The sequence below is a fragment of the Erythrolamprus reginae genome, chromosome 3 (assembly GCF_031021105.1).
Source record: "Erythrolamprus reginae isolate rEryReg1 chromosome 3, rEryReg1.hap1, whole genome shotgun sequence".
NCBI lineage: Eukaryota > Metazoa > Chordata > Lepidosauria > Squamata > Dipsadidae > Erythrolamprus > Erythrolamprus reginae.
Window position 1 is genome coordinate 147,338,386 of NC_091952.1, and position 25,783 is coordinate 147,364,168.

A 25,783-nucleotide genomic window follows, 5' to 3' on the forward strand; every position below is an offset into this window, starting at 1 on the left:
CATATGAAGAATGGTTGCAGGAATTGGGTTTGTCTAGTCTAGGACCAAAGGTGACATAATAGCAGTCTTGCAATATTTTTGAGGTTGTCACAGAAAACAGGAAGCTAACCTCCACAGCACATGAGGGCAGGACAAAAAGTAAATAGAAGACAGAAACTTATCACAGAGAGATCAAACCTAGAACTAAGGAGAAACTTCCTGTCATTGAGAACAATTAATCAATGGAAAGGCTTGCCTCCAAAAGTTGTGGTTGCTCCATCACTGGAGGTTTTTAAAAAGAGACTGGACAGCCAGAATGATATAAGTCTCCTGCTTGGAGGCTGAACTAGAAGACTTTCAAAGTCCCTTCCAACTCTGTTATTCTGTATTTCAACAAATAATGTTGAGTTTATGATCTTATGGAGCTGCATTACTAGCTGTCCAGTGCCACATGCAGCCCATAGGCTGTGAGTTGGATACACCTGATTTATATTTAGGCATAGGTATTATTATTATTATTATTATTATTATTATTATTATTATTATTTAGATTTGTATGCCACCCCTCTCCGCAGACTCGGGCCGGCTAACTTGATGGCAGCAGCAAGGGGCAATTTACAGTTCACAATTAAACCCATTACTAAATAATACCAAGTTGGTTTGATATGCAGTACTATTTTCAGCTGAATTAGCCTATCTAGGATGACGCAGTCCCTAGACAAGGAAGCACATTCAGGTTGTTTCATGCTATTTTGGGGAAGAAGGACTCTACTTTATTCATAAGCCTTTCATTCATTCATTCATTCATTCATTCATTCATTCATTCATTCATTCATTCGAGTTGGAAGGAACCTTGTAGGTCATCTAGTCCAACCCCCTGCTTAAGCAGGAGACCCTACACCACTTTGAACAAATGGTAGTCCAATCTCCCCTTGAAAGTCCCAAGTGTTGGAGCGCTCACAACCTCTGCAAGTAAGCTGTTCTACTGGTTGATTGCTCTCAGTCAGAAGGTTCCTCCTTATTTCCAGGTTGAATCTCTCTTTGGTCAGCTTCCATCTGTTGTTCCTTGTCTGCCCCTCTGGTGCTTTGGAAAATAGTGAGACCTCCCTCCTCTCTGTGGCAGCTCTTCAAGTATTGGAACACTGCTATCATGTTCTTCTCTTCGCCAGACTAGCCTGAAACCTCTAGTTCCTGTAACCTCTCTTCCTATGTTTTAGTTTCCAGCCCCCTTATCATCCTGCTTGCTCTCTTCTTCACCTTCTCTAGAGTTTCAACGTATTTTTTGTAGTGTGGTAAGCAAAACCCGAATGCAGGACTCTAGGTGTATTTGTTGCATCTTTATTCTCTGTCTTACCTAAATAGTCCATCTGTTTCCTGGTTTTGACTCCAGCTTGCTCAGATTCATTGTTACAGGTTTTGAAAACGTTGTGAATTTAAATGCAAACCACCGTTTTAGTCATCATCATAGTGACCCTAGATATAGTGTTGCTGGCTGGGGAATTCTGGGAGTTGAAGTCCACACATCTTCAAACCGCCAAGGTTGAGAAACACTGCCCTAGAATCACTTAATCACGTTTGTTTGTTTCTAGTCGTCTTGAGGCAGGAAATAAGTAAAAAAAATTAGGTGTAAACACTGAAGACAACAAGTTATGTCGAGCGTCGCTGCCGCTTGGTACCGATTCACAAGAGTCGACTCTTCCCCGCCTCGGTCTGAGTAAGGAGGAGGGTTTGCCTCTTTACTGAGCGCGAAAAAGGCTGCCTGCTTCTCTTCCGCAATACGCAGTTACCTCAGCTCTCTTTAGGACCTGGGGGGAGCTTTGTGTTGGTGTCCCCCCCCTCCCCCCCGGTTCTCTGTGCAGGGTTGTAAATTCCTTCTGTCAAGGCAGCCCAGCCGCGATTGCAGTGGCAGCAGAAGCTCGGGAGACGCGCTGCTGTTCGATCGCCTACGGCTGTGGTAGCGCCCGGCACCGGTTCCCAGTCTCGGTCCGCACCATGCTGGGCCGGCGGCGGCAGCAGCAGCTACCGCGGATAGTGGGATTCCTCCTCTCTGCCGCTTTTCCCGCCCTTGCGTGTATTTTGGCCGCCACCACGAGGAGAGACCTCGCCGGCTACAGCCCACCCACCTCGCCGTAGAACCGCCGTCGCTCCGCGTCCCAAACTCGCCGCTTTGATTTGTATCCTGGGCGTCTGAGGTAATAGGCCAGCGAGGACGGAGGAAGGCAAACAGCCGCTTTCCGGAGGTCCCGGAGACGCCGGAGGTCACCTTCCTCCAGCTTTGCAACTGCTGCTTCGTCCGCGCAGGTGAGTCCCCGCGCAGAATAGTGGCGGTGGGAGGAGGGCAAGACCAAGCGACGAGGCGCAGTCCGTCACTCGTCTCCCAACGCGGGGAAGCCGCTATTTTATCCCGCCTTTGGAGCGACGTATAAGTGGCGCAGGACCGTAAACAAGGACCTGAGGGCGAGAGGTCGTTAGCCCGGGACTCGAACATCGTTGAGGAAATGCGGTGGCGGGGAAAAGGCGCGGACTCGCCTTCCTCCCCTCGAGGTTAGGGAGCTGCCCACCTTCCATTTGTAGCCCTTGTGGCCAGATTTTCGGAGAAAGATGCTTATCCCAGGCGGGCTTCGCTCTCGATCTTTCGGGATCGCTATACTGGGACTCTGCATGCCAGGCACGTGCGCGCCCGCGGAGTTCCGGACTCTCGGCCCCACCTTGCCTCTCCTGGCGTAAAAGCGGAGTAGGTGCGTCTGGAGCCTGAGCGCTCGTCCAGTCAGATAAAGTTGCTTGCGCGTGGGGTCTTTTGTAGGCGCAGACTTCGTTGCCCCAGAGATGCGCCACTTTTGCATTTGCATTGCATTTAGCATGTGGAGGACGTGCTGACATAAATACATACAGGAGACGTACGTTAGTTTTTTTCCTTCCTCTTGGTGTTCAGTTGGTTCTACCAGTGTATCCAACAACTCATACAGTGTACATTTCGGACTATATGCAGGGGGTGGACAAACAAATGGAAACACCTTGCAGCTCTTCCATGGAATCCAGATTTGTGAAGCTCCCTTCGAACAGTTTTTGTGGAGACTGGGTTCTGTACGTGTCTATTGAGCTCTGCAGTGATTTTAGGATCTGTGGTCTTGCGATCCACTCTGACAATTTGCTTTAGAGTCCGGTGGTCTCTCTCAGACAACTTCGACTTTCGACCAGACCTGTGCTTGGCTGAGGACGTTTGCCCTTCTCTTTCAAAAGCAGTCATTATTTTTGAGACATTTCCTCTTGAAACGCCAAACATTCAAGCACTTTCTGTTATACTAGCGCCTGCCATTCGAGCACCAACAATTTGGCCTCTGAAAGTCTGAGAGGTCTGCCATTTCTAGAAGTTTATAACCAATTTCCTTAAATTTCTGTAAATAAAAAGGTAGTTTTAAAAAACATATCAAATAAGTTTTTTTTAAAAAACATTAAAATATGTCAAGTTTTGATTGATTTGAACATGTTCAAACATTATGATGCCAAAAAGTCAAGTGTTTCTATTTTTTTGTCCACCCCCTGTATATGACACAATACTATAAGAAAGAAATGGGGACTGGCTGAAGAAAACACATTTAACTTTTGATTGGGGGACAATTCCAGAAACAACCGATTGAATTGAATTGAATTTAAAAAATCAATATACTTAACGTTACTTATCTCATAAATGTAAACATTTTCTCTCAAATTGAAATCTACCTCACTAAGCCACTTTGAATAGGCTCTCAAGGCTGTCCCCTTGGAGCTTCATTGCATTCCTGGGGCACAGAGAATATTTATTGTGATATATGCAGGAGTCTGGCAATTTGTATGTTTTAAAAGAAACATGCTCAAAAATAGATATTTTGATGTAGATTTGAATGAGGGGCCTCTCATGTCTAGTTTTTTGTAAAGAATTGAATTCTTAACATTCAGGAACTAGCTTCCAAATTGGAGATTTTTAATTCATATTTTACAGATTGATTGATTTGTTTTCAGGTGGGGGAATCAGGTTTAGGATAATACCTCTGATATAGTTGATTAGGGAATTAATGTAAACAACAATATTGGGTTTAATATTACAGTGTTTTAATATTAGACCTCCAGACTGATTTAATTGTCAGAATATTTTAATTTTACTATGTTAATTTTAATACCTGTTTTATTCATTTTTATAACTTTGCATGTTTTGGCCCATAAGAGAAACTTAAAAATAGTACTCAGATTTGGAAAATTATTCAAAATGACTACTTGTCTATTGACTCTGATGTCAGTATCAATATCTTTCCTCCCTGTATCTGCTGGTTATAGTAGTTGAAGAAAATCTGACTTCCCTTTTTAGTGCATGGTAATCAGCATAACATAGTGACATAATTCAATTGTACGAGAAATAATACATTCAGATCTTGTCGCTGCTATAATCTGGGCTCCTTCAGAAAAGTAATTGTGCTTTCTTCACTTGTTCCTTTTCTATAACATAATAAAAGTGTTATTGCGATGTGGTCGGTGAGGTGTAAACAAGGATATTTGCATAAAATAAATTTCTATATTGCAGTAGTCTAAACCTCTGTATTCCAGAATAGTTATACAAATGTGGAATGGGGGGATGAAAAGGGGGAAAGTGCAGTAGTGAATTTTTGCACACTTAAACGTCTTTCCAAAAAGTCATTTCTCTTAGAAGAGGAGTTTTGGCATAGACCGGCTGTGATGGGCGGCATTAGTACCGTAAATAAAAGGAAAATGCCTCAAGAGGTTAGGTTCTTTTTTTAAAAAAAAAGATGTGTGGGGTAGGCAAATCAGAGAAACAGAAGTCAAAAATTATTTTCCTCAATAGGCAAATGAAATGTTTTAATAATGTCCCTTGCTTTTTGATAATTAAGCAAAACTCGTGAGCCTTATCCTTGTTATGTACCAGTAGGGGATAATATTGATGATGATTTATTAAAGTTGTATTTACTTACTTACTTACTTACTTACTTACTTACTTACTTACTTACTTACTTACTTACTTACTTATTAGATTTTTATGCCGCCCTTCTCCTTAGACTCAGGACGGCTTACAACATGTTAGCAATAGCACTTTTTAACAGCCAGCCTATTGCCCCCACAATCCGGGTCCTCACTTTACCCACCTCGGAAGGATGGAAGGCTGAGTCAACCTTGAGCCGGTGATGAGATTTGAACCGCTGACCTACAGATCTACAGTCAGCTTTAGTGGCCTGCAGTACATCACTCTACCAGCTGCGCCACCCCGGCGCTATATGTATGCTGCCCAACTCTCAATGACCCTAGATGGCTCACAATAATAATAAAACAAAGAACTTGCAATAAAACATAACAAATAAAGATGGTAACGACAATGAAATGAGGGGTTTCACTCTCCCTGGCCAAGGCTCACCATGGGGAGCCAGGTTTTCCTGAATCTTTTAAACAACAGCAGAATGGGGTGCTATCCAGATCTTGGAGTGGAAGATATTGTTCCACAGGGCAAGCACCACTACACAGAAGGCATGCTTCTGAGACCTTGAGAGATGGCATTGTTTAATCAAAGGAACCTGGATCGGGCAAACTCAGCAGGACCACAAGATAAATGTTATGGGAGACAGGAAGTCGCTCAAGTAACCAGGACTCATAGCATGTACAAATAAAGGACTAGCTAAGATTCTATCACACAATACTAGGACGAGGGGGCACTCTCTAAAGCTCATAGGTAAGAAAGCGAGGACAAATAAAGGGAAATATTTCTTCACCCAGAGGGTCATTGGTTTATGGAGTTCACTTCCAGAAGAGGTCATGACAGCTGTCAGTCTGGATAGTTTCAAGGCAGGATTAGATAGATTCATGGATGCCAAGTGTATTGGTAGTTATTGAAACGGATGTCCAAGTGCCGCCTCTATGTTGGTTGAGGCAGGCAGGATTTCCTTAAGTACCACTTGTTGGGGGTCAAAGGAAAGGGAGGGTTTTGCTTTCTCTTTCTGCTCAAGATCCCCATGGACAATTGGTGGGCCACTATGTGACACAGAATGCTGGACTCGATGGGCTTTGGCCTGATTCAGCAGGGCTCTTCTTATGTTCTTATATTCTGTTGCAAATATACCGAGAATTTAAGTATCTTTATTTGAAACCAACCTACTATATGCTGCATAAATGTACCTTGGGTACGTAAAAAAAGTGAGATGTAAATATTCAGCAGCTTCTGAATGGTTCACACACTGTTCTGTGCAGAATTAACAGTTGAGCATGTTAAATTTTATTTCTTGCATAGATAGAACAGAAATTGATAATATGTGGTTGACCAATTATTTAACAAAGAATCCTTATTATTTGAATTAAATTAAATTAGCATAGATGTATCTGAATTTGCCTTATTAGTTTACCAAAAATGAATGAGGGACCAAAATATATGAAATGTTATTAATGCTGGGTGGTATGTGGATGGTACGTTTTAGAAATACCTTGCAACATCTATTTGGTGAGATATTATAAAAAAATAAAATGGGACATTTAAATGACACTAATGGCTGCACTATTTCAATGTAAGGCACCAGGATTTGTGAAGTCTTAAAATGAAAAATAAAAATAAACATCATATACAGTATTACCTTTGGAGAAAGCTATTAATAATTTTAATAAAGCTCTTAAAACACTTTATTATTAGTACCATTACTTACTTTTAATTTTGGCAATGAAATATATAATTCATTACTGATTTTTGCTCAATATTACAGAGGTAAAATTGAAATGGAATAATTATTTCTTAAAAGTTAAAGTGCTTCTGCCTAATCTTTTGGAAGTTCAATCCAGCAGCTTCCAGAGACAGCCAATTTATTTAGTTTATGAACTCATCTTTTTACTTTGGCCCTATCGATGTTTTATTTAGCTCCATCTGCTTTTGAAAGTTACACTTTTTTTGTGAAAGCCATATAATGTCCATCTGATTATTTCCTGCAAACTGCTGCTTATTCCCAGGCTAAAAAAATAATTGTGTATGAAGCATAAGTTAGTTGATCGGGAATACTCTACAAAAGACAATATTTCTGAGTTAGTTTAGGAGAGTGGCTATAATTCAACCCCACCACCCTCCAATGTAGTATTGCAATTCATACAAAGGCATCAACAATGATGGTTCCCTTTTGAAGATATATGGAAAGGACAGCCCATCACCTCTCTGATTTATTGGTCTTACAGTTGATTACTGTTAGATTTTTTTTCTTGACAGTTAACTGCAATCTATCGTTGAATTAAAGGGGCACTCCATGATCTGCCAAACATTGACCAGCTAGGTAGTGAGCTTCCTGACCCACTCATCCCAGATGGTCAAAATAATATCTTTGCTTCCTCATAGCATAGACATGCCTCATAGCACATAAACCAAGTTTAATCATTTCAAAATCCTATTTCATAATATTGTTCCTATTTAAAAGGCCTTATCTAGAGACACGTAAGAGGGATTGGATGGAGGGGGGGGAGAATCACTGGAAGATAATTTCCAGGAATACCTGGAAATGGAGCAATATGACCTCAGGAACATCCTGGAAGGCAATAGCCCTACTCTGAAAAGCAAAGGGCAGCTCTCCAGCTCTATGGAGGAGTAAAACTATTTGGGTTGATTGCAAACAGAGCTAAATTGGTTTCTCTGAAAATGGAGGAAAGGAAATGTACTCCAAATTAAGACTCGGGCAACGCCTAAGCCTAAAAATTAATTTTAATTCTGGTTAGATTACATAGTTGTAGTACCAAATCCGTGCCCATGAAATATGATCATATAAGCACTACTTCTTTACCATATTTGTGTGATTCTCTTTTTATATAAATGTGAACAAGTAAGCTTTTTGGATTAAATTATGTGTTGGCTGTACTACAGCATGGAAGGGGGAGTGCTGTGCGTGTTGAACAAACTGTATCAAACTGTGTAGGATTTACAGGATGCTGTCTTTGGCTTCTGCATTTATTAGATGCTCCAGACCAAAGCCTAGCACACTGATTCTTCCTGCAGTGATATCATCGGAGGTACAATTAATGCTCACTCTTTTAAGTGGAATTAGTTTTTAACCAATTAAATTAAACATTTATTTTTCTTGAAGACAAGGACTTAAGCATTTAAGTAGTCACTTCTGAAACACTATAATTAGTAAACCTGAAAGGGATTTATTGTAATAATGAAGAATATTGGTCCCATCATTGCACTTGAACTCTTTGATTGCAGTTATTCATAAATTAACTGTAAAAGTCATTTGTTTAACCTGTTTTGTCCAAATAATTAATAGTATTAAATCTGTAAAATGAATTAGTGAGTTGAAATAATACATTAAAAAAAGAGGATAACATTTGATAGAATGCTTGTATTCTACCTTCTGCAAATATATTCCTTTCCAATTTATTTTTTATCTTATAGTATCTCTAAATGTAAGTATTATTTTGTATATGTCAGAATGTCTGAACAATACTAGCTTATCTAAGGATTAGTTCAGAGAAGTGACTTGAGCCAGATGCTTCATGGATCATGTCTCCAGCTCTTGGACCTTACGCTGCATTAACTGTCCAATGATGTAAAAAACCTCTCTGTTGTAAAATAATTTTCAGCACTATCTTCAGTTCATTAACAATGAACATTTGTACCAAATATGATTTGCATCTGCAAGGGCTAAATTTATTTTCAGCTCTTAAAAGCTAGCATTAGATCAACATAAAGGTGGATGCTTATTTCCGTTCTATAATGAGTCTTCTTTTCTCTCTCTCTCTCTTTCTCTGCCTCAGGAAAATGGAATAATTTTTTCTATATGATTTTTGTGAAACAAATGACAATTCATTGAGACAACAAGCGGAAAAAGAATCCAGGATGGATGGCTTAGTTAAAAAGAAATGTGTGCTTAAAAAGCATAATAAGGCAATTGACACCAATAAGAAGAATGGGTTGATTAACACAAGGAACTTAATGACTGAAAACAGGGAGGGTTTGATATCTGTATATCCAACTGCTCAGTATCAAGGTCTGCCAGTTGGGACTCTCTATCCCCCAAATGACCCAATGCAACAGCTTCTTGACCCCAATACTCTGCCACAGACAGTAGAATCCCGTTATCATCCAAACATCATCCTCTATTCAGAAAGCATGCTACGATCATGGGGAGAAAGCCTGAGTGCAGAATGCTGTGAAACAACCTTTATCGAGGACAAGTCACCCACCAAAGGCTGCCTGGATTATCCTGAAGGCAAATTTGTCAGTCTATCCACAGATGAGATTAAGATCCAGAGCCTCTCCTATGAAGTGGAAGAAGAAGATGAAGATGATGATGATGACGACGACTTCCAAGAACTAGAGGTTAGGGAAGTTTTCTTGGTATACGTATTGTCAATTGTAAATAATATGGTAGGATAAATTGTGATAACCTTAGCATTGGTTGAATAATGAAATAACGCCATCCACAGAAACGGCTTGTTAAATTAGATAAATCACTGTTACTTTCATCCCTTTCATTTCCTTTGCTGCAACAGATGTAACAGCATTATTGAAATAGTCCCAAAGCAGAAAGAAAGAAGATCCATGTACAAAGATGTTTGGTTGACTTCATTTCCATCAGAAGCCAAATTCAGAATTGGGAGCTGTGAGAACAAACACTAATTAACAAGGGTTTTTTGTCAACGTAGAGCCTTTTAGGATGCAAGAATCCATTGTGTAGACCAGGGGTCTCCAACCTTGGCAACTTTAAGACTTGTGGGGGAATTCAAGCCTAGAGACCCCAGGTGTAGACAGTGTTAATTCAGAAAGAAAGGGTTTTTCTGATCCTAATGGTTAGGGCAGAAATAAAGTTGTTTTTAACACATTCAGTGACCAATGTGAAAAGTGTGGAACTCCTGTAACTTTGATTGCATATATAAAAAATGCAGCAGGTATGATTTACATGATAAGCTACAAGCTATAAATATCCTCTTAAAAACAGTATCTGGATAGGTTTCTTGTATGTTTATGTTTTATTTGATATATTTAATGGAAATATATAAAATGAATATAGAGGGGGGAAATCTAATCTCTCTGAAATAATTCTGAAATATACAGATACTTAGAACGTAAGAAATGCTTCCTGAGATTAAAATTTTAGGAGGTTGCTGCAGCTAATAGAAGAAATTGACCAATTTGTCAGAAGATTATTATGTACTTTGTGGTTCATAGGAAGAAACTAAAATAAGTCATCTGATATGATCACAAATATGAATCAGTAAGATCTCCAAAACTTTTGGTTTAGTTGGTTCACGTCTTAAAACAGCAAAAATTATATACTGTATCAAAATAAAGTCTAAAAGGTAAAAATAATTAATTGTATAACTCAGAGCACAATATGGAATAAAATAGAAAGATTCAGACATCATTGAAGCAACATAAGGAGTACCATGTTGTTTTTGTGACAAATTGTAGCCTTATACAAGTAGTCCTCAGTTACAACAATTTGTTGTAAATTCAAAGTTACAACGGCACTGAAAAAAGTGACATGATCATTTTGCACACTTACAACAGTCGCAGCATCCCCATGTCGACATAATTAAAAACCAGGTGCTTGGCAACACACTCATATTGATGATGGCTGCAGTGTCCCAGGATGATATGATCCCATTTTGTGACCTTCTGACAAGCAAAGTCAATGGGGAAGCCAGATTCACTTAACAACCATGTTACTAATTTAGCAACTGCAGTAATTCACTTAATAACTTTGGCAGGAAATGATGGAAAATGGGGCAAAACTCACTTAACAAATGTCTCACTTGGGCTCAATTGTGAACTTAAATTGAGGACTACCTGTATATCCATTTATAAGATGAGTAACTAGTATTGTGTACAGTATACTGTAAAGTAAAATATTATTAGATGTTTTTCTAACATCTGTTTTTAAAATCTAAATCCTTTATTTGAGGTTTAAAATACATGTGGAAACACATAAATTAGTGGGAAACAATTCAAGGGTTAAGCATGCTTGTTTGACCTTATGTCAAAAATTCTAGCAGGAGTAATTAATCTCAGCCCTGGCAGACTGATGGGTTAGGATGTATTAAAGAGAAGTGGCTTTCTTCCTTGCTTTATATTCTGGCTCTACCATTATGTGTTTGTTTGTTTGGTCAAGTATGTATTGATAGTATACATAGATATAACACTGTTGGGTACTAATAAGAGGGAAACATTAGGACAGGGATGGTAGGCAGGCACGCTGGTACACTTATGCATGCTCCTTACTGACCTCTTAGGAATCGAGTGAGGTCAACAATAGAAAGTGTAAAGGTCAAGCTTTGGGGGTTTGGTGGCAAAACTACAGTCAGGTAGTGAGTTCCAAGTATTAAGTACTTGCTTGCTGAAGTTGTATTTTCTACAATCAAGTTTCGAGCGGTTTACTTTGAGTTTGTATCTGTTGTGTGCTTGTGCATTGTTGTGGTTGAAGCTGAAGTAGTCGTTGACAGGAAGGATGTTGTAGCAGATGATTTTATGAGCTATGCTTAGGTTGTGTCAAAGGCGATGTAGTTCTAAGCTTTCTAAGCCTAGGATTTCAAGTCTGGTTGTGTAAGATATTCTGTTGTGAGTAGAGGAGTGGAGGGTTCTTCTCGTAAAGTATCTCTGGACACTTTCTAATGTATTTATGTCTGAAATACGGTGTGAGTTCCAAACAGATGAGCTGAATTCAAGGATTGGTCTTGCGACAGTTTTGTACACTCTGGTTAGTAGTGTGATATTACCAGAGAAAAAACTAAGTAAGATTAGGTTAACAACTGTTGAAGCTTTTTTGACGAAGTTGTGGCAGTGGGCTTTGGCACTCAGGTCATTTGATATGAATATTCCATGGTCTTTTACATAGTGAGGGTTGTCTGCAAAGTCTTGTCTATTCAGCTTGTATTTGGTGTACTGATTCTTTTAGCCAATGTGTAGGACAGAGCATTTGTTGGTTGAGATTTGGAGTTGCCAGATGTTTGACCATTCTGACATAAAAGTCAAGGTCTTTTTGGAGGGTACCTGTGTTATTGGTGGTGTTGAAGAGTTTTACATTGCCAGCATATTCTGAAGCAGTTTATCAGCTCTGTCTCAATAGATTTATCCCACCTTGACAAGATTGTAGATAGTAAATGTGATCTTCATCATTTGTCCTGATTTTTTTGTCCTCTCCTGTTCTTTAAGAACATTCCAAGTCAGTTAGTGCCATAGAAATCAATTGATTTCAATTGAGAGCATTTAGTAAATAAATTGATGTTTCTATTTATTGTGATATATGCCTGCATGTTTTTTGTGATGCTTATGAAAGATATGCTGTAGTATATTTGTTGGACTTTAAGGTATGATGAGAATATTATTTTTCTTGTAATGGGCTAACAGGAAAAATGTAAACACTTGTTTACCATCTGAGTTTTTAATTTTGTGAGATTCTTATTTGTAATCTGATAGCTGTATTGATAAATTGTAGTTCTTGGGGTCCATTACCATTAACTCTACAGCAGTGTTTTTCAACCAGTGTGCCGCGGCACACTAGTGTGCCGCGCGACATTGTCAGGTGTGCCGCGAAGCTCAGCAAGAGAGAGAAAAAGAGAGTGAAAGCGAGAGAGAGAGAAAGAAAGCAAGAGAGAAAGAGAAAGAGAGGCAGGGAAGGAGAGAGAGATAGAAAGAGAGCAAAAAAGAGGGAGGAATGAAGGGAGAAAGAGGGATGGAGAGAGATAGAAAGGAAGGAAGGAAGAGAGAGAAATAGGGAGAGAAATAGAGTGAAAGGGAGAGAGATAATTTTTTTTGTCCAAACTTTTTAGCCCCCCCCCCCCCGCCCCACCACTCCCCCCCCCCCCCGCTCAAGGTGCCCCATTATTTTGTATATGTAAAAAATGTGCCGCAGCTCAAAAAAGGTTGAAAATCACTGCTCTACAGGGAAGGCCTGAAATTCAATTCAACAATATCTGAACCTTTATTTCAGACTTGATATTCTTATCTAAATACCAATTTATTTCCAGAATATTATTCAGATGCAAGTTTCTTGGTCAATAAGCTTTACCAAGGATCTTTTTCTATTCCAGCAATATATTTAGTGCCCAACCAATAAAAAATTCAATAACAAAAAAAAGAAATTTACAACATGTAACAAAACAAATAAGTACTGTAGGTTTATGTGTTTTCTGGATTTCAGTTTTAATATTTTTGCAGTAGCAAAAATAAACCCCAACCCAGAGGCAGGTTCTTCCTGATTCATCTGAACTGGTAGGCAACCCGTTGATGATGTCACGATGATGTCACGGAACTGGTTTGGTGGGTGCCAATATGTGGGCGCCACCATCTCTTTTTTTAAAAAAAATATTTATTTGTTTTTTGGGGAAATTTTAATTATTTTTCCCTTCCAAACATGCATATAAGCTTAACGTGTTTCCAGCACTGTGCATGTGTCACCATCTTGTTTTTGGATTTTTTAGGGGAGAGGGGATTTTTTTTCAGATGTTTTGCCAATGCTCATGCACGCCCCCACAAGGCAGGCCCATAGGGGGTGGGAGGAAGTGAACCAGCAGCGAGGTAAGTTAGAACCCACCCCTGCCCCAAACTACTCTTGATTTTTACTAATACAAAGGTAAAGTGCATTGGGTAGGTGCAATCCTTCTAATATTATAATTCAAAGAAAAAAAATGAAGTTCACATGAAACTGAAAAATATTCCGTTCCAGTTCTTCATTGATTAAGACATTGGCATACAATCATATAAGGATATCCCTATCTCTTAAGCTCTTGTCTTTAAAGAGGTTAAAATGTCGAACGGAGGCACATGTCTGTCTATACAGGACATACAATCAAATAAAACACAATCAAATAATATTTTAAAAATGTAAATGAAAATAACCATTAAGAAATAAAATACGCTGATGCTTTCTGATAGGTGTGTAATAAAAGGATAAGTGTTCACAAAAGGATAATAACTTCATGATGGAAATCACATACTTGCATTGTATGTTGGCACAAGAGTAAAAGGCTGGGCTTTGTGCTGCAGTGTTGATTGCAGCAATAAAGGTGTGGCTCATTGTGGTTTGTATTGGCTTTATCAGGACTTACAGGCTCAATTTATAATATCTCATTAAATAAAATATCTGGGAAAAACTGATCTCTTCTATGTACAACTACAGTATTATCAGACCAGTGCGAAATACAATTTCTCTGAATGTGCTCAAATCCTGTTACACTGTGTGCAAAATTAGGCAGATTCTAAATGCACACTGCTTATCACCAATTGTAATACACAGTGTTTTGTCTTTTATTTATTTTTATTTTTATTTCTTATTATTGTTGTTGTTTATAATGATTCTATTTGTAACGCTAAACTATAAGTAATAAAAATTGATTGATTGTATTGGAAGTCTGGGAGAGGTGGTTAACTTGTGACAAGCCAGTTGTTGAATATATTCTGAAGGGACACACACAGCTATTGCTGAAATGCTAGAATGAAGTGCTACATTCATACTGGATGCAGTTACTGTTTACTTATTTGAACTGAAGTAATCAAGAAGTCAATTAAGGAAATTGCTTTCTTTTTTCATTGTCCCTGTCTGTAGCTTTACCTTAAAAAAGCAAAAAAAAAAAAATCAGTTCCTTGTGGCCCAATTTCAAATCAAATTAAGAAAATATTCACGTTTTCCCTTCATTCTCTCAACTGCCTATTTGGCAATACAGGTACTACCGTTAATTTCACTCTGGAGTCTAAGGACATTTTTTAAATCATGTTTTCCCCCCTGTTTTTTGGCACCTAATATATAGCTCCAAGTCACTTTTTTAATGAAAGATGCTGGGTTTGACATTGTCAGCAGTGTGTCCCAGGAGCTGCATCATTTTAAAATATTGATCAGTACTCTTAACTCATACTCCAAATTTCCTTCTTATTGGAATTTATTTGATACATCCGTTTTGCATCCCTCCCTCCTATTCTAGTGCCATGGTGTCCTTGTGGTGAAGACACTCACCCCCCACTCGTAAGATTGAGAGTTCAATCCCAGGTAGTGGCAAATATTTCTCTTTTGGCACAAAGAGAAAATATCTGCTGCAAACTTCACATGGTGTCAAGAAGGGCACCTAGTGAGTAAATGCTAAGCTCCATTCAGTCACCCTAACTCAGGAGCTTTTTTTCCCCTAATGACACTCAGATATTTTCTAAGATTCCCTTTTGGCAAATCCATTAGATATCCCCATGATTTATTAATCTAAACCAGTGGTTCCCAACCTTTTTTTGGCCATGCCCCACCTAAGCATCTCTAAAATCCTGAGGCCTCCCCCCATTACATATAATTCTTATTATTCCAAAAATTAACAACTAATGTGGAGGAAGCCTAAAATGCTATTAACTAGGTTTAAACAAGGTTCCAATTGCCCCCATTAAAAATGATATTGCCCCCCTGTGGGACCTGGGCCCCACATTGGAAACCAGGGATCTAAACCAAAATCTTACAGATTGTTATTCATTAGCCTTCCCCAATTCAGTATCTCCAATACCCATAATATTAATCAATTCAATTAACCTTAGACCTTGGAAATTATAGGAGGAATAGCATAGCTGCATTTTCAAAGAAGTGTTGCACTCTTACCAGCAGTGATGAGATTTAGTACTCATCACTGATTAATAAAAGACCTGTCTCTGCTGAAGAACCTTTGAGTTGATTACAAAGCCACCAACATTGAAATTAGCTTATATATTTTTTAAAAAAAATTTATTGAATTTTCACAAATAGTTCAACTCACAATTTATTCCGTTTTACAGATCATAAACCATCTTTGTTAGTGTTTTTTAGTAAAAATTTTTAACCTATTACATTCCATAGTGTTCATTAAACATTATATTTATTACATTCCCTAAATGATAGATAAAAATATTTACAAGGTAACTGTAGTTTGTTTCAATTGTACTGTTGCTTCATAGTGTATTATTTCTATATTCTCTTTTGAACCATTCATGCCATTTTTGCCATGTTCTTTTTGATTCCATGATTTTATTTCCCTTAATTGAATTAGTAATTTCGTCCATTTCCACACATGTATATATTTTATCTATAATTAGATTTTCTTTTGGGGTCTGATCATTCTTCCAAAATTGTGCTATCGCAATTCTTGTTGCAGTATTTATATGTGTCATAAGAAGCAGTATTAGTTTTGAATAGTGCCTTCTCCAAATTCCTAATAGCATAGCTTCCGGGGTATACAGTATTCTATTTCTTCTTTGGTAATCTCTGAGAGCCAGATATGGATTGTTTTCCAGATTTTTTGTATTTTAGGACATGACCACCACATGTGAAAAAAGGTACCTCTTTCATTTTTACACTTCCAACATGTGTCTTGTAATGTTGGATAAATCTTTGCTAGCCTTGCAGGTGGGATATACCATCTGTAAAAAAGTTTATAATAATTTTCTTTATATGCTGCTGAGAGGGTTATTTTGGATATTGTAATCCGTGTTCTTTCCCAATCTGCTATGTGTATCTCATGTTGCAGATTTTTAGCTTATATTTTAATTACATTAGTATTATTGTATATTTATTACTATAAAGTGCCTGGAGTCTCACAGTTTTGTGAAGTAAGAATATTAAACTCAAGGTATTTCTCCTGGATTCTCCATGGGGGTGAAATGAAATTAAATACACTGAAGGAAATTGTGTAGTTGGCCAATAGAAGTAGGAGTAGAGATAAGAGGTATGTCATCTATATGGTGGTTGGATTTGTATCATCACTATTTTATATTATTGCTTTTCTCTTAAATAAGAGAAGACTGCTGTATTTCCAGTTTAGATCTAGTTTCTGTTCTGTCTGGGTTCCCCCAGACCTCAACACCAACTGGAAAAAACAGCCAGACACTCTGGTAAAAGGCCAAAAGTATTTTATAACTGGAAAAAATAAGCACAGAGGAAAACCTGTTCTTCCCAACAGACAGGATATAATACGGTACAGCAGGGTCCTGATGTCCAGACAATACAGCAAGCTTCTTGCTGGCACCCCCCCCCCCCCCCCCAAGGTTTCAATAGTCAAAGGCACAAACCAGGATTCCAAGACACCAAAGTTCACAGTCAGGTCCCACGACTCTCAAAGATAAAACTCCACAAGCCAGGAAGGGTGGGTCTGCCTTTTAGCCTTTCCCAAGAGCACCACACCCAAACCCAGCTGCTGCCACTTTAATGCTGAAAGTATTTAGCCAATTGACTCCGTCTCTGATTAGCTCTTCGTTGTCGCAGATCAATTATGGCTTGTGCACTTTCCTCTAAGGAATCCAGGCTGCTTGCTGAGGAGAGCTCCCCCTGGTGGGACTCTGGCTGTCCTCCCTCTTCTTCAGCCTGGGATTCCTCCTCGTCTGTCTGCACCTCCTGTTCCTCAGCCTCTCCCTCTGAGCTGGAAACCGACAGAAGGTCAGCCGTTCCCGGAGGGGCCTCAGACGGAACCACAACAGTTTCTCTGACTTTTCCATAGTCTTATTTGTTTTGCCAATGTCTTTTTAGCTACTAATCATCAGTCAGGTTGAAATGAATTCAAATATCTGAGTCTCAGTGTCTCACTGTCATCAGCTTCCAATCTCATCTACCGCAATAGTTGATCAAACACTGCTATAGCCACAGTGTAAGGGTTTCATTAAAACATTGTTTTGAATGTAAGAGTATTCCATGTTACACAGATGTATTATTATCGGAACCTCACGTAAGTTTATTATTGGGCTGTTGGCCAACATATATTTTATGTTTTACTCATTCAGTCTATTTGATTTTTAATAGATTCTTTTTCTGTAGTTGCCAGCTGACAAAGCTGAGAAAGAATGTTATTTGGTTGATGAGTGGCATCTGGTATTTTAATCTTCCTCATACCAAATTAAATGTTGTTTGGCATTTGGCCTTTTGTAATGAGTTGTACTCTAACCATCTTCAGAAGATCCATTCAGATTTTAAAATGTGAGCAGAGCCAAGTAAATACTGTAATTCTAATGACAAAGACATATATGTCGGTCTGGCCCAATTTATTACTTTTGTATATGCAGAGAATGCTTGCAAGATGAAAGGCTTCACACATACAAGAGTGCCTGCCAAGGTATATATCCAAGTAAATGTGTTCCTGGATGTGAACTCATGAAGCCATGGCTTCGTGCCGATTCAAATCAACCCTTATATACCGATAGTGCAGATATGTTTCAGTGTTCTTAAATAGTGCAGGGATTATTTTTTATCATTATGATACTCATGGTGATATTCCTCTTTTTAAAAGCTGTTGCTGCAAGGTGTTGTGTTCCCCCTGAGGTCACTATGTTGCAGAGTAGGATGACCCTCCATCATCATAATTTTTAAAAAATGAAAAGTTACCTTTTCTGTAGTAATTTCTAATAATGTCATCCTATCAGATTTTTTTTTAAAAAAATGATTCTTCTAAAATGTTCTTTCATTGCAGGAGAGTACAAATATCTCTTATCCATAATTTCACCCAGAAAATTCTATGTTGCCTTGAAGAAAATGGATCATAGGTATGCCTGATGCAGAGAGAAAGGGCTAGTCTTGCCACTAACTTCTCTACTTCACGGTCCTTTTCTCTTGCTTTTTCAGAGTGATTACTCAAGTGACACTGACAGTGAAGACCATTTCCTTATGATGCCTCCCAGGGATCATCTTGGACTCAGTGTGTTCTCCATGTTGTGCTGTTTCTGGCCATTGGGAATAGCTGCTTTCTATTTGTCACATGAGGTATTGGTACAATTTTATTATTCCGTTTAGCTTTGTGGCAGATAGGCAATATCCCATTAGAAAAAAGATGATAATATGATAAAAATGGATAGATAGAATTATTTTATAATACCAAAAGTTATTTAAAACTCACAATCCTTTTATTACTAATCAAAATGCCACATGTTCACAAATATGCAAGAAATTTGTATGTTTCTATGTACTGTATGAATTTAAAATACCTGTACAGCCACCCATCTTATATGTCACAAATCTGGCCAGCTCACAAAATCTTCACAAATGTTACACTGCTAGCTTTACTTCTGATTAAATGTGCACAAGAAAACAGCAGCAAAATTGTGAATCCTTTGGAGGCTAACTTGTGATATACAAGAGTATATACTTCGGGTGAGTCTTTTGGGATTGGGTAGCATAGAAGTTGAATAAATAAATAAAAGATCAAAAAATAGCCTTCCCAACATGATCTGTTCTGATGTGTTGGGAACAAAATTCTAGCAGTTCCCGGGTAATTCTGAGAATTCGTCTTAACCCATTTGGAGGATATGAAATAGGGAGGAATAGTTGCAGTTGTGCTTTAGTAAGATATATATCACATACACATGTGTTTTGATAATGTATTTTCCATATTTGTTGGTATATGAGTAAATTTATAATTGACTTAACTCTCCTCTTACACACACAGGTTTTGCATCCTAAAATTATTATTATTCGGTCACATCTTTATTTTATTTTTACCTAATGGATATTATTTCATTGAATTCTTCATATTGATAGTATCTATTTACCTTGGATTTTTTTTCAGTGTCTAGTTTAACTAGCTTTTTCTAAACGTCAAGGCCTTCTCCAATGATTCTCAACCTCACGTTAGGTTCCAACACATCTGTTTGCTTCGTTATTAGTTTCCAATGAGCAGTCTAATTTACTTCATGTAATATTGAATTGTTAATGTATGTGCATGATATTTCTTGTTTATCAAGATTGTGCACACATAAATGTTTATATTGAGATTAGTTGTGAATAATTACTCAGCCACATACAGATACACTAATTTGGCTTAAAGTTTACTTTGAGAAATAGAGTGTTCTGATAAACAATCCAAAGTCCTACACATAATAGTCAGAATAACAATCCAAATGTTATCAAGTACAAAATCTTTTTTACAGTTGTCTTTGTCATAAACGGTAAACAAAGATATCAAGCCTAAACACAGCTTAGCTATAACTACAATATATAGAATGCAGAGAGATTGCAGAGCAAACTAACAGTAAATAGCAGAGACAAAGAGAAACAGAGAGAAATTCAGAGAAATAAGCTATGATCTCTAGCTCCCTCTTATGGCAGTCTGCAATACCTGCATCCAATCAGACACAGCTCAGTTAAAGCTATATTACATTAACACATATTGTTGATTTATATATTGCCAAACCAAATGTTTTGGACAGAGTCCTAACATGAATGATTTATTCTTCTGCAATGCAGGATATTTTCCCAGCATCATGATTCAGAGTCTTAATTTTTCTTTGTTCAACCTTTCTCATGGCCCAGCTGTCACAGTCACATCTTGTGCATACCTTTGCTGTCAATGGGATGCCTTTAATATTTTGTCTAAATTTGTTGCAGACTTTCTCCCAGGTAGTAGACACCGCTTTATGTAATGGTTTGCAGAAACAATTCCTGTAAAAATTTAAGCCTAGCAGGAAACAAAATCTGTATATTTGCATTCAACTGCCTGCTGAAATAATCTTTTTAAAGTAGCAATCAATTTTTGCTCGTCTTTATTTTCAGCAGGACATTTTCTAAAACATCTATCAAAGTATCTGAAGTTGATGTTTTTCCCAGCAATTTTAATTCCATTTTCTGTCTTTTAGTCCATAATTTCTCATGATACAGTCTGTATATAAATTAAAACACAAGGTGACAGTATGCAATCTTGATGCAGGGTGTGTTTTTTTTCATTTTTGGACCAAAGTTTAGTTGTTCCATTTTTTTTCTAATTGTTAATTACCACAAATTTAAAGGCTATCCACAGTATGCTGTGGTCTACAAAGTAAACACACTTGTATATTCAATAAAGGGGAATAGGTCCCTTCCCTTCTCTGCTATCCACAGAACGTTAACAGTGTGGTTTCTAATCCCCGCCTGTTCTGAATCCTGTTAGGCAATTTTTGTTCCATGTATTGTTGAAATTTTTGTGCATTACTGCAAAATAAGGTAAAATTTGCAAAATTACGTACATTATCTTACTAACAAGTGAAAGAGGAGCAATTGGTTAGTATATTCTTGCCACTTGTTAAGCAATTAGCTTCCTTCTGCTAATGCACTGCAGAGATTCACTCATGAGGTCATTTAGCCTGTGTAAGCATTTAATACTTATTTTTTTCTGAATTGCATTCAACCTTGATATTGTGATTTCACAGCAGAATATATTTTCTACATACTGCAAATAGTGCACAGTGCAGTAGTGCAGAGAAACCTATAGAATCACAGAGACATCTTATGCAGACAGATGAGAATAATAAAGACAATGAAGAATGATCTGTGCTGAAGGGTCTAAGACCTTTACAAGGGAATTGCACTGTTCATCTCTACTAGTATCTCCTGCTGAACAAGTTAGCTTGCCCTTTGCTGTTAAGTGCGAGCAGTTCTCAACTTAGCATTCTTGTGCTTCCTGTGACTTCTGTTTATTAAAGTTCTTAGTCTGCTATTGAAAACATTTCAGCCTGGAGAGGTTTTTAAATTGGCTCATCAGTCATTTTGATGCCAACCATAGTCTCACTATGTTATTTTTTTTTTAAAAAAAGGAAAGAATTGAAATGCAGTTATTGCAGAAATGCCCTTCAGGACAGCAAAGAAAAGAGAATTGGGGGTTTACCTCATCCATAGGAAATGAATCTCTGGTGGGAGAATTTGCATTTAGCTTGGCTATTTCAGTGTTACGGCATATTCTGGACCAAGTTTTTGCTGTCTTTGAATTCCTCAGAAATTATTAAAATTTAATAACAAAAATTTAACATTCACTAATGTTAAATTGAAGCCAGATTACTCATTAATTTTATTTTGTGTGTGTGTAGCTGAATATATTTTAATCTTAGATTTATTTTCAGTTTCAGCATTGGTTTGCTCACAGCTTTTTTATACAAAATCCATCCTCCTTCCTTCAAATTTCACTGTCTAATTAGGTGAAGCAAATAATTTATTTCTTCTACCAATCCCCACCCATCCATGCTCTTATTCAGCTTTTATTTTCATTTGGTGAGCATTTCTGCAGAGGGATTTTTTGAAGGATCATGTCCTTGCCAGCACTTAAAAAAGGACTCCGCATTTAAGTGTGCACTTTTTAGGACTAATTTGATTGTATTGACTACGGTAATATATAGACTCAAACTAATGTAAAGTCGGAGCAAAAGAAAGAAAGAAAAAAATCAGAAAGAAAGTGAAAAGTGCAAGAAAGGAGAAAAAAGTAAAGTAGAAAAGAAATAAAAAAACCTTTTAATCTGGGATGTTGTAACATGACTTGTTTCTTTTTATAATTTATTCTGTCAAATCATCAAAATTGTAAATCATAATTCACTTTTTTCTTTTTTATACAAAAGAGTGCTGAAGGGTTTTCTAGTGACTATACAGTGGTGAAGTGTAATTTCCCCCCCTACTAGTTCTGTGGGCTTGGCTTATTTTGTGGGCGTGGCTTGGAGGTTAGGTGACCGGGTGGGCATGGCCAACTTGTAAAATGTGGTGAAACTCAGTTAACAACACACATGCTGCCTCCCCCTCCCTCCCTTCTCCCTTTCCATCCGTCTGCCTTTGCATTGGGAAAGAGGACTGGACTGAGAAAGTAAGACGGATTGCCATGGCTCGATGCCTCCCCTGTCTCAAACAACAAGAGGCGCATCCTCCCACACCCTTAGCAGGACCAACAACCCGTCCTACCTAGCCACGTGCTCCCCACACCGGCAGGTGCAGACTTTCACCTTCTTCCTGAGGCAGGCAGGCAGGCGAGCCTTCTACACTCCCGGCTGCCCCCGAACTCCCTGATGTCTCGTCCTGCTTAAAGGCAGCAGCAGTGGGCAACTCTGCCAGCACCGGTCCCATTCACCTTGGCTGGATGGATCCTGCCAAAGGATTCTTATTCCACACACACACACACCAGCTTAGGCGACCCTTCCAAACGGTGTGCTCTGGGTGACTGGCAAGCGGTTGTCTCGTCAAAGCTCTTGCGACCCTTCTGCCTCAGGGGGAACATGCGGCAGGAGTTATCTCCATTTCCTATGCCCTCAGCAGGGGGAAAGGTGTCTTACTGGAGTTTAACAGCTCTATGTGTCTGTCAACTGTTATCATTAGGGAGAAAAAGGTTGCAAACTACAGCAACTCTTGTCGCGAGGGCACTTCTCGCAGTGAGAAGAGTTTGCAAGCTTTTCTTCCTGGAGAATGAAACGGCCTTTCCGAAGGCTGAAAAACAGCTGGCAGCGCATGCATGCACGCTGGAACTGACATATGGCAATGCCTCGCATGCTCTGCAATATGGCTCTGCGTTGCACCTGTGTTACATCTAGCACGCCTTTAGTATGATTGTGATGTGAGTAACTAGAGTGTATGATTTTTAAATTTGGGGTTTTTGATTGTTTAAATATTGGACTTTTTGAATTGTTTTTTGTATTTTTTAATATGTTGTAAGCCATCCTGAGTCCTTGGAGAAGGGCGGAATGTAAGTCCAATGAATGAATGAATGAATGAATGAATGAATGAATGAATGAATGAATGAATGAATGAATGCTGTATGTACAATTTCATTCTATTGGGATAAACTGTAAAATATTTTGTGGACTATGGTCTCTGTCTGATAGAAATAGTTTTTATATTGCTATTTGATAACAATAGTTGCCTTTTTGATTCTGAAAATGTGGAATGAAGTTGATTTTAATAGTAATTGTGTAGGAAGGAATAATGGATAAGAAAAGAGTTTATAATGAAGAGTTATCTTAGAGGGCAAATGGCGGAAGAAACATATTTCTGGTCATACTCATAAAAGACCAGCTGTTATTTTCTCCAAGGTAAGGATACAAATCACAGATATTATGCCTCTTGAAAATGTTGGGACTTAAAAGCAAACACTTATTTTATTCCATGAAGTACACGAAAGACAGTTTCATCCATGAATTGCAGAAAAAAAGGGGAAAAAACTTTGGCTGTTTGAGACAAAATAATGGCCGCTAAAACCCCAAATCTTCTATACTTTTTTTTTCAAATTTCTTCATGCTATTTCCAATAAGTGACTGCCATGTCCACACTCACTAATGCAAACTTTATTTATTCTTGCAGACAAACAAAGCCATTGCTAAAGGGGATTTCCACCAAGCAAGCTCCAGTTCACGGAGAGCTCTCTTCTTGGCTGTGCTATCCATCACCATTGGAACAGGCATCTACGTCGGTGTTGCTGTAGCACTCATAGCTTATCTATCCAAAAACAACCATATATGAAATTTGACAAATTAGACTGCTACAGAAAGCTACAGAGAAATGATATCACACCTTTAGAATATAAATAGTTTCTAGAGTGAGAAGGGCTGTAATAAATTTATACAATCGGAATTCCGAAGAAAAACGTTCTGGATCTTTTTTACTTTTCTGATTTATTTTTAGTATTGGCAAAACTGTTACTGCAAGGAAGCCATGGGCATTTCCAAATATCAAAAGGTAGCTTCAGACCTTGTTTGTAATTTCCTTCTGGTCTAAATTAGACTCAACTCCAAATTTGGGATCACTTTTCAAAAAGTAAAAGTCTTCTGAAGTTACAAAATTAAAGATGGAGGGTCTGAAAGTGGTTTGGTTATCCTAGAAAGCTAATTCTGGATTTTGGATGGCTAAAAACTAGTAACTGGCTTAGTGCTTATCCATGACTAAAATACAAACAAAGCTGCAGAATTGATGTAATGTAATGTAGGAATAGCAAAGGACTGTCAGTTCTTTTATTCAATCGTAATCAGAAAAAGGCCACCCCTAAGCCAAATGAAATGCAGTAGCTGAGGTGGCAGATATTAGTGTTTTAAGGAATAGCAGAATGGGAAAGTGAGAGTTCCAGTTATAGTATAAAGGTGTTACATACTTTGCATAAACTGCACTGGAATACACAGAAGCTGTACAACACATAACAGTGGTCTTGTACAATCCCATTCTTTGACTCAGTGTAGCTTATGCAGGAATGGATGGTTCATAAATGAATTCATTGAACAGCTTTGAAGTCAAAGCATCTTGTGCTGGTTGGCCCTGCTCCTATCCAAAAAAATAACCAACCCCTTGCTTATAAAGCATGCTATTCTTTCTGGCAGCAACTCTTTTCCAGAGAGGATTTTTTTCAGCAAGCAAATATGAGAAACACATCCATAAACGTCATGGCAAGGCATGAAATATCTATCACTGAGAAACCAGCTTACTGGCACAAAAATGTTTTCTTAGCTTACAGACTCACATCTGAATAAAGCTGGAATAGATTGAGAAATGTCTCTTGGTACAAAACATGAACGAGCAATGGTCATATTGTAAAGAATGTATTTAATATTAAAATTGTCTAAAAATCATGATGTAACATATCTCTTCTAATGGTCTTTTGCTCTCTTGGAGCAATCTTTTCATGTGGCATTTTACAGAATCTTATAAAACCATTCACTGCAATGAGATAAGGTATTATCTGTCTTGATTTTTGTCAACATTATTAATCCAAGGAGTTTTCAACATTTGAGGATGTTTAAAATTTGTTTATTTTGGGATTAATACATTTTCTGTAAGAGCTCAAAGACACCAATATAAATTCTTTTCATAATCTGGACTTTACTAAAAGCTTGGTTTAATCAATCTTAGTTTTTTCCCACTCTTTTATAAATTGTTTGGTATCAGTTCTTAAACTCAACTAATGGAAATACCCTTTTTTATTTTTATTTTTTATTATTAGAGTTGGAAGAGACCTTGCAGGTCATCTAGTCCAGCTCCCTGCTGGTGCAGGAGACCCTACATCACACTAATACCACCAGTACTAACACCAATAGCAGTCCAGTCTTTTCTTGAAAATCTCTAGTGTTGGAGCATTCGACACTTATGCAGGCAAGCCATTCCACTGGTTGATC

At 38.0% G+C, this 25,783-nt stretch overlaps 2 protein-coding genes across 3 annotated transcripts in view; one reads left to right on the plus strand and one right to left on the minus strand.

Annotated features, from left to right (window-relative positions):
* LOC139164609 (small serum protein 2-like) overlaps positions 1-2,356 on the minus strand; it is a 68,152-nt gene extending 65,796 nt beyond the window's left edge. Inside the window, exon 1 of the mRNA XM_070746988.1 lies at positions 1,334-2,356. The gene's annotated coding sequence lies outside the window, so the exon portion shown is untranslated. The remainder of the gene's footprint in view (positions 1-1,333) is intronic.
* Positions 1,484-25,339, plus strand: SYNDIG1 (synapse differentiation inducing 1). 2 transcript variants are annotated; one of them, XM_070746986.1, is made up of 4 exons: positions 1,484-2,280; positions 8,737-9,301; positions 18,531-18,668; positions 23,985-25,339. In XM_070746986.1, the coding sequence occupies exons 2-4, from the start codon at positions 8,819-8,821 to the stop codon at positions 24,141-24,143; spliced, it is 780 nt and encodes a 259-aa protein (XP_070603087.1). In that variant the 5' UTR covers positions 1,484-2,280; positions 8,737-8,818; the 3' UTR covers positions 24,144-25,339. The 2 variants fall into 2 exon arrangements, with proteins under 2 accessions (XP_070603087.1, XP_070603088.1); XM_070746987.1 differs by lacking the exon at positions 1,484-2,280 and adding an exon at positions 2,430-2,717.
* Positions 25,340-25,783: the final 444 nt, after the last annotated feature.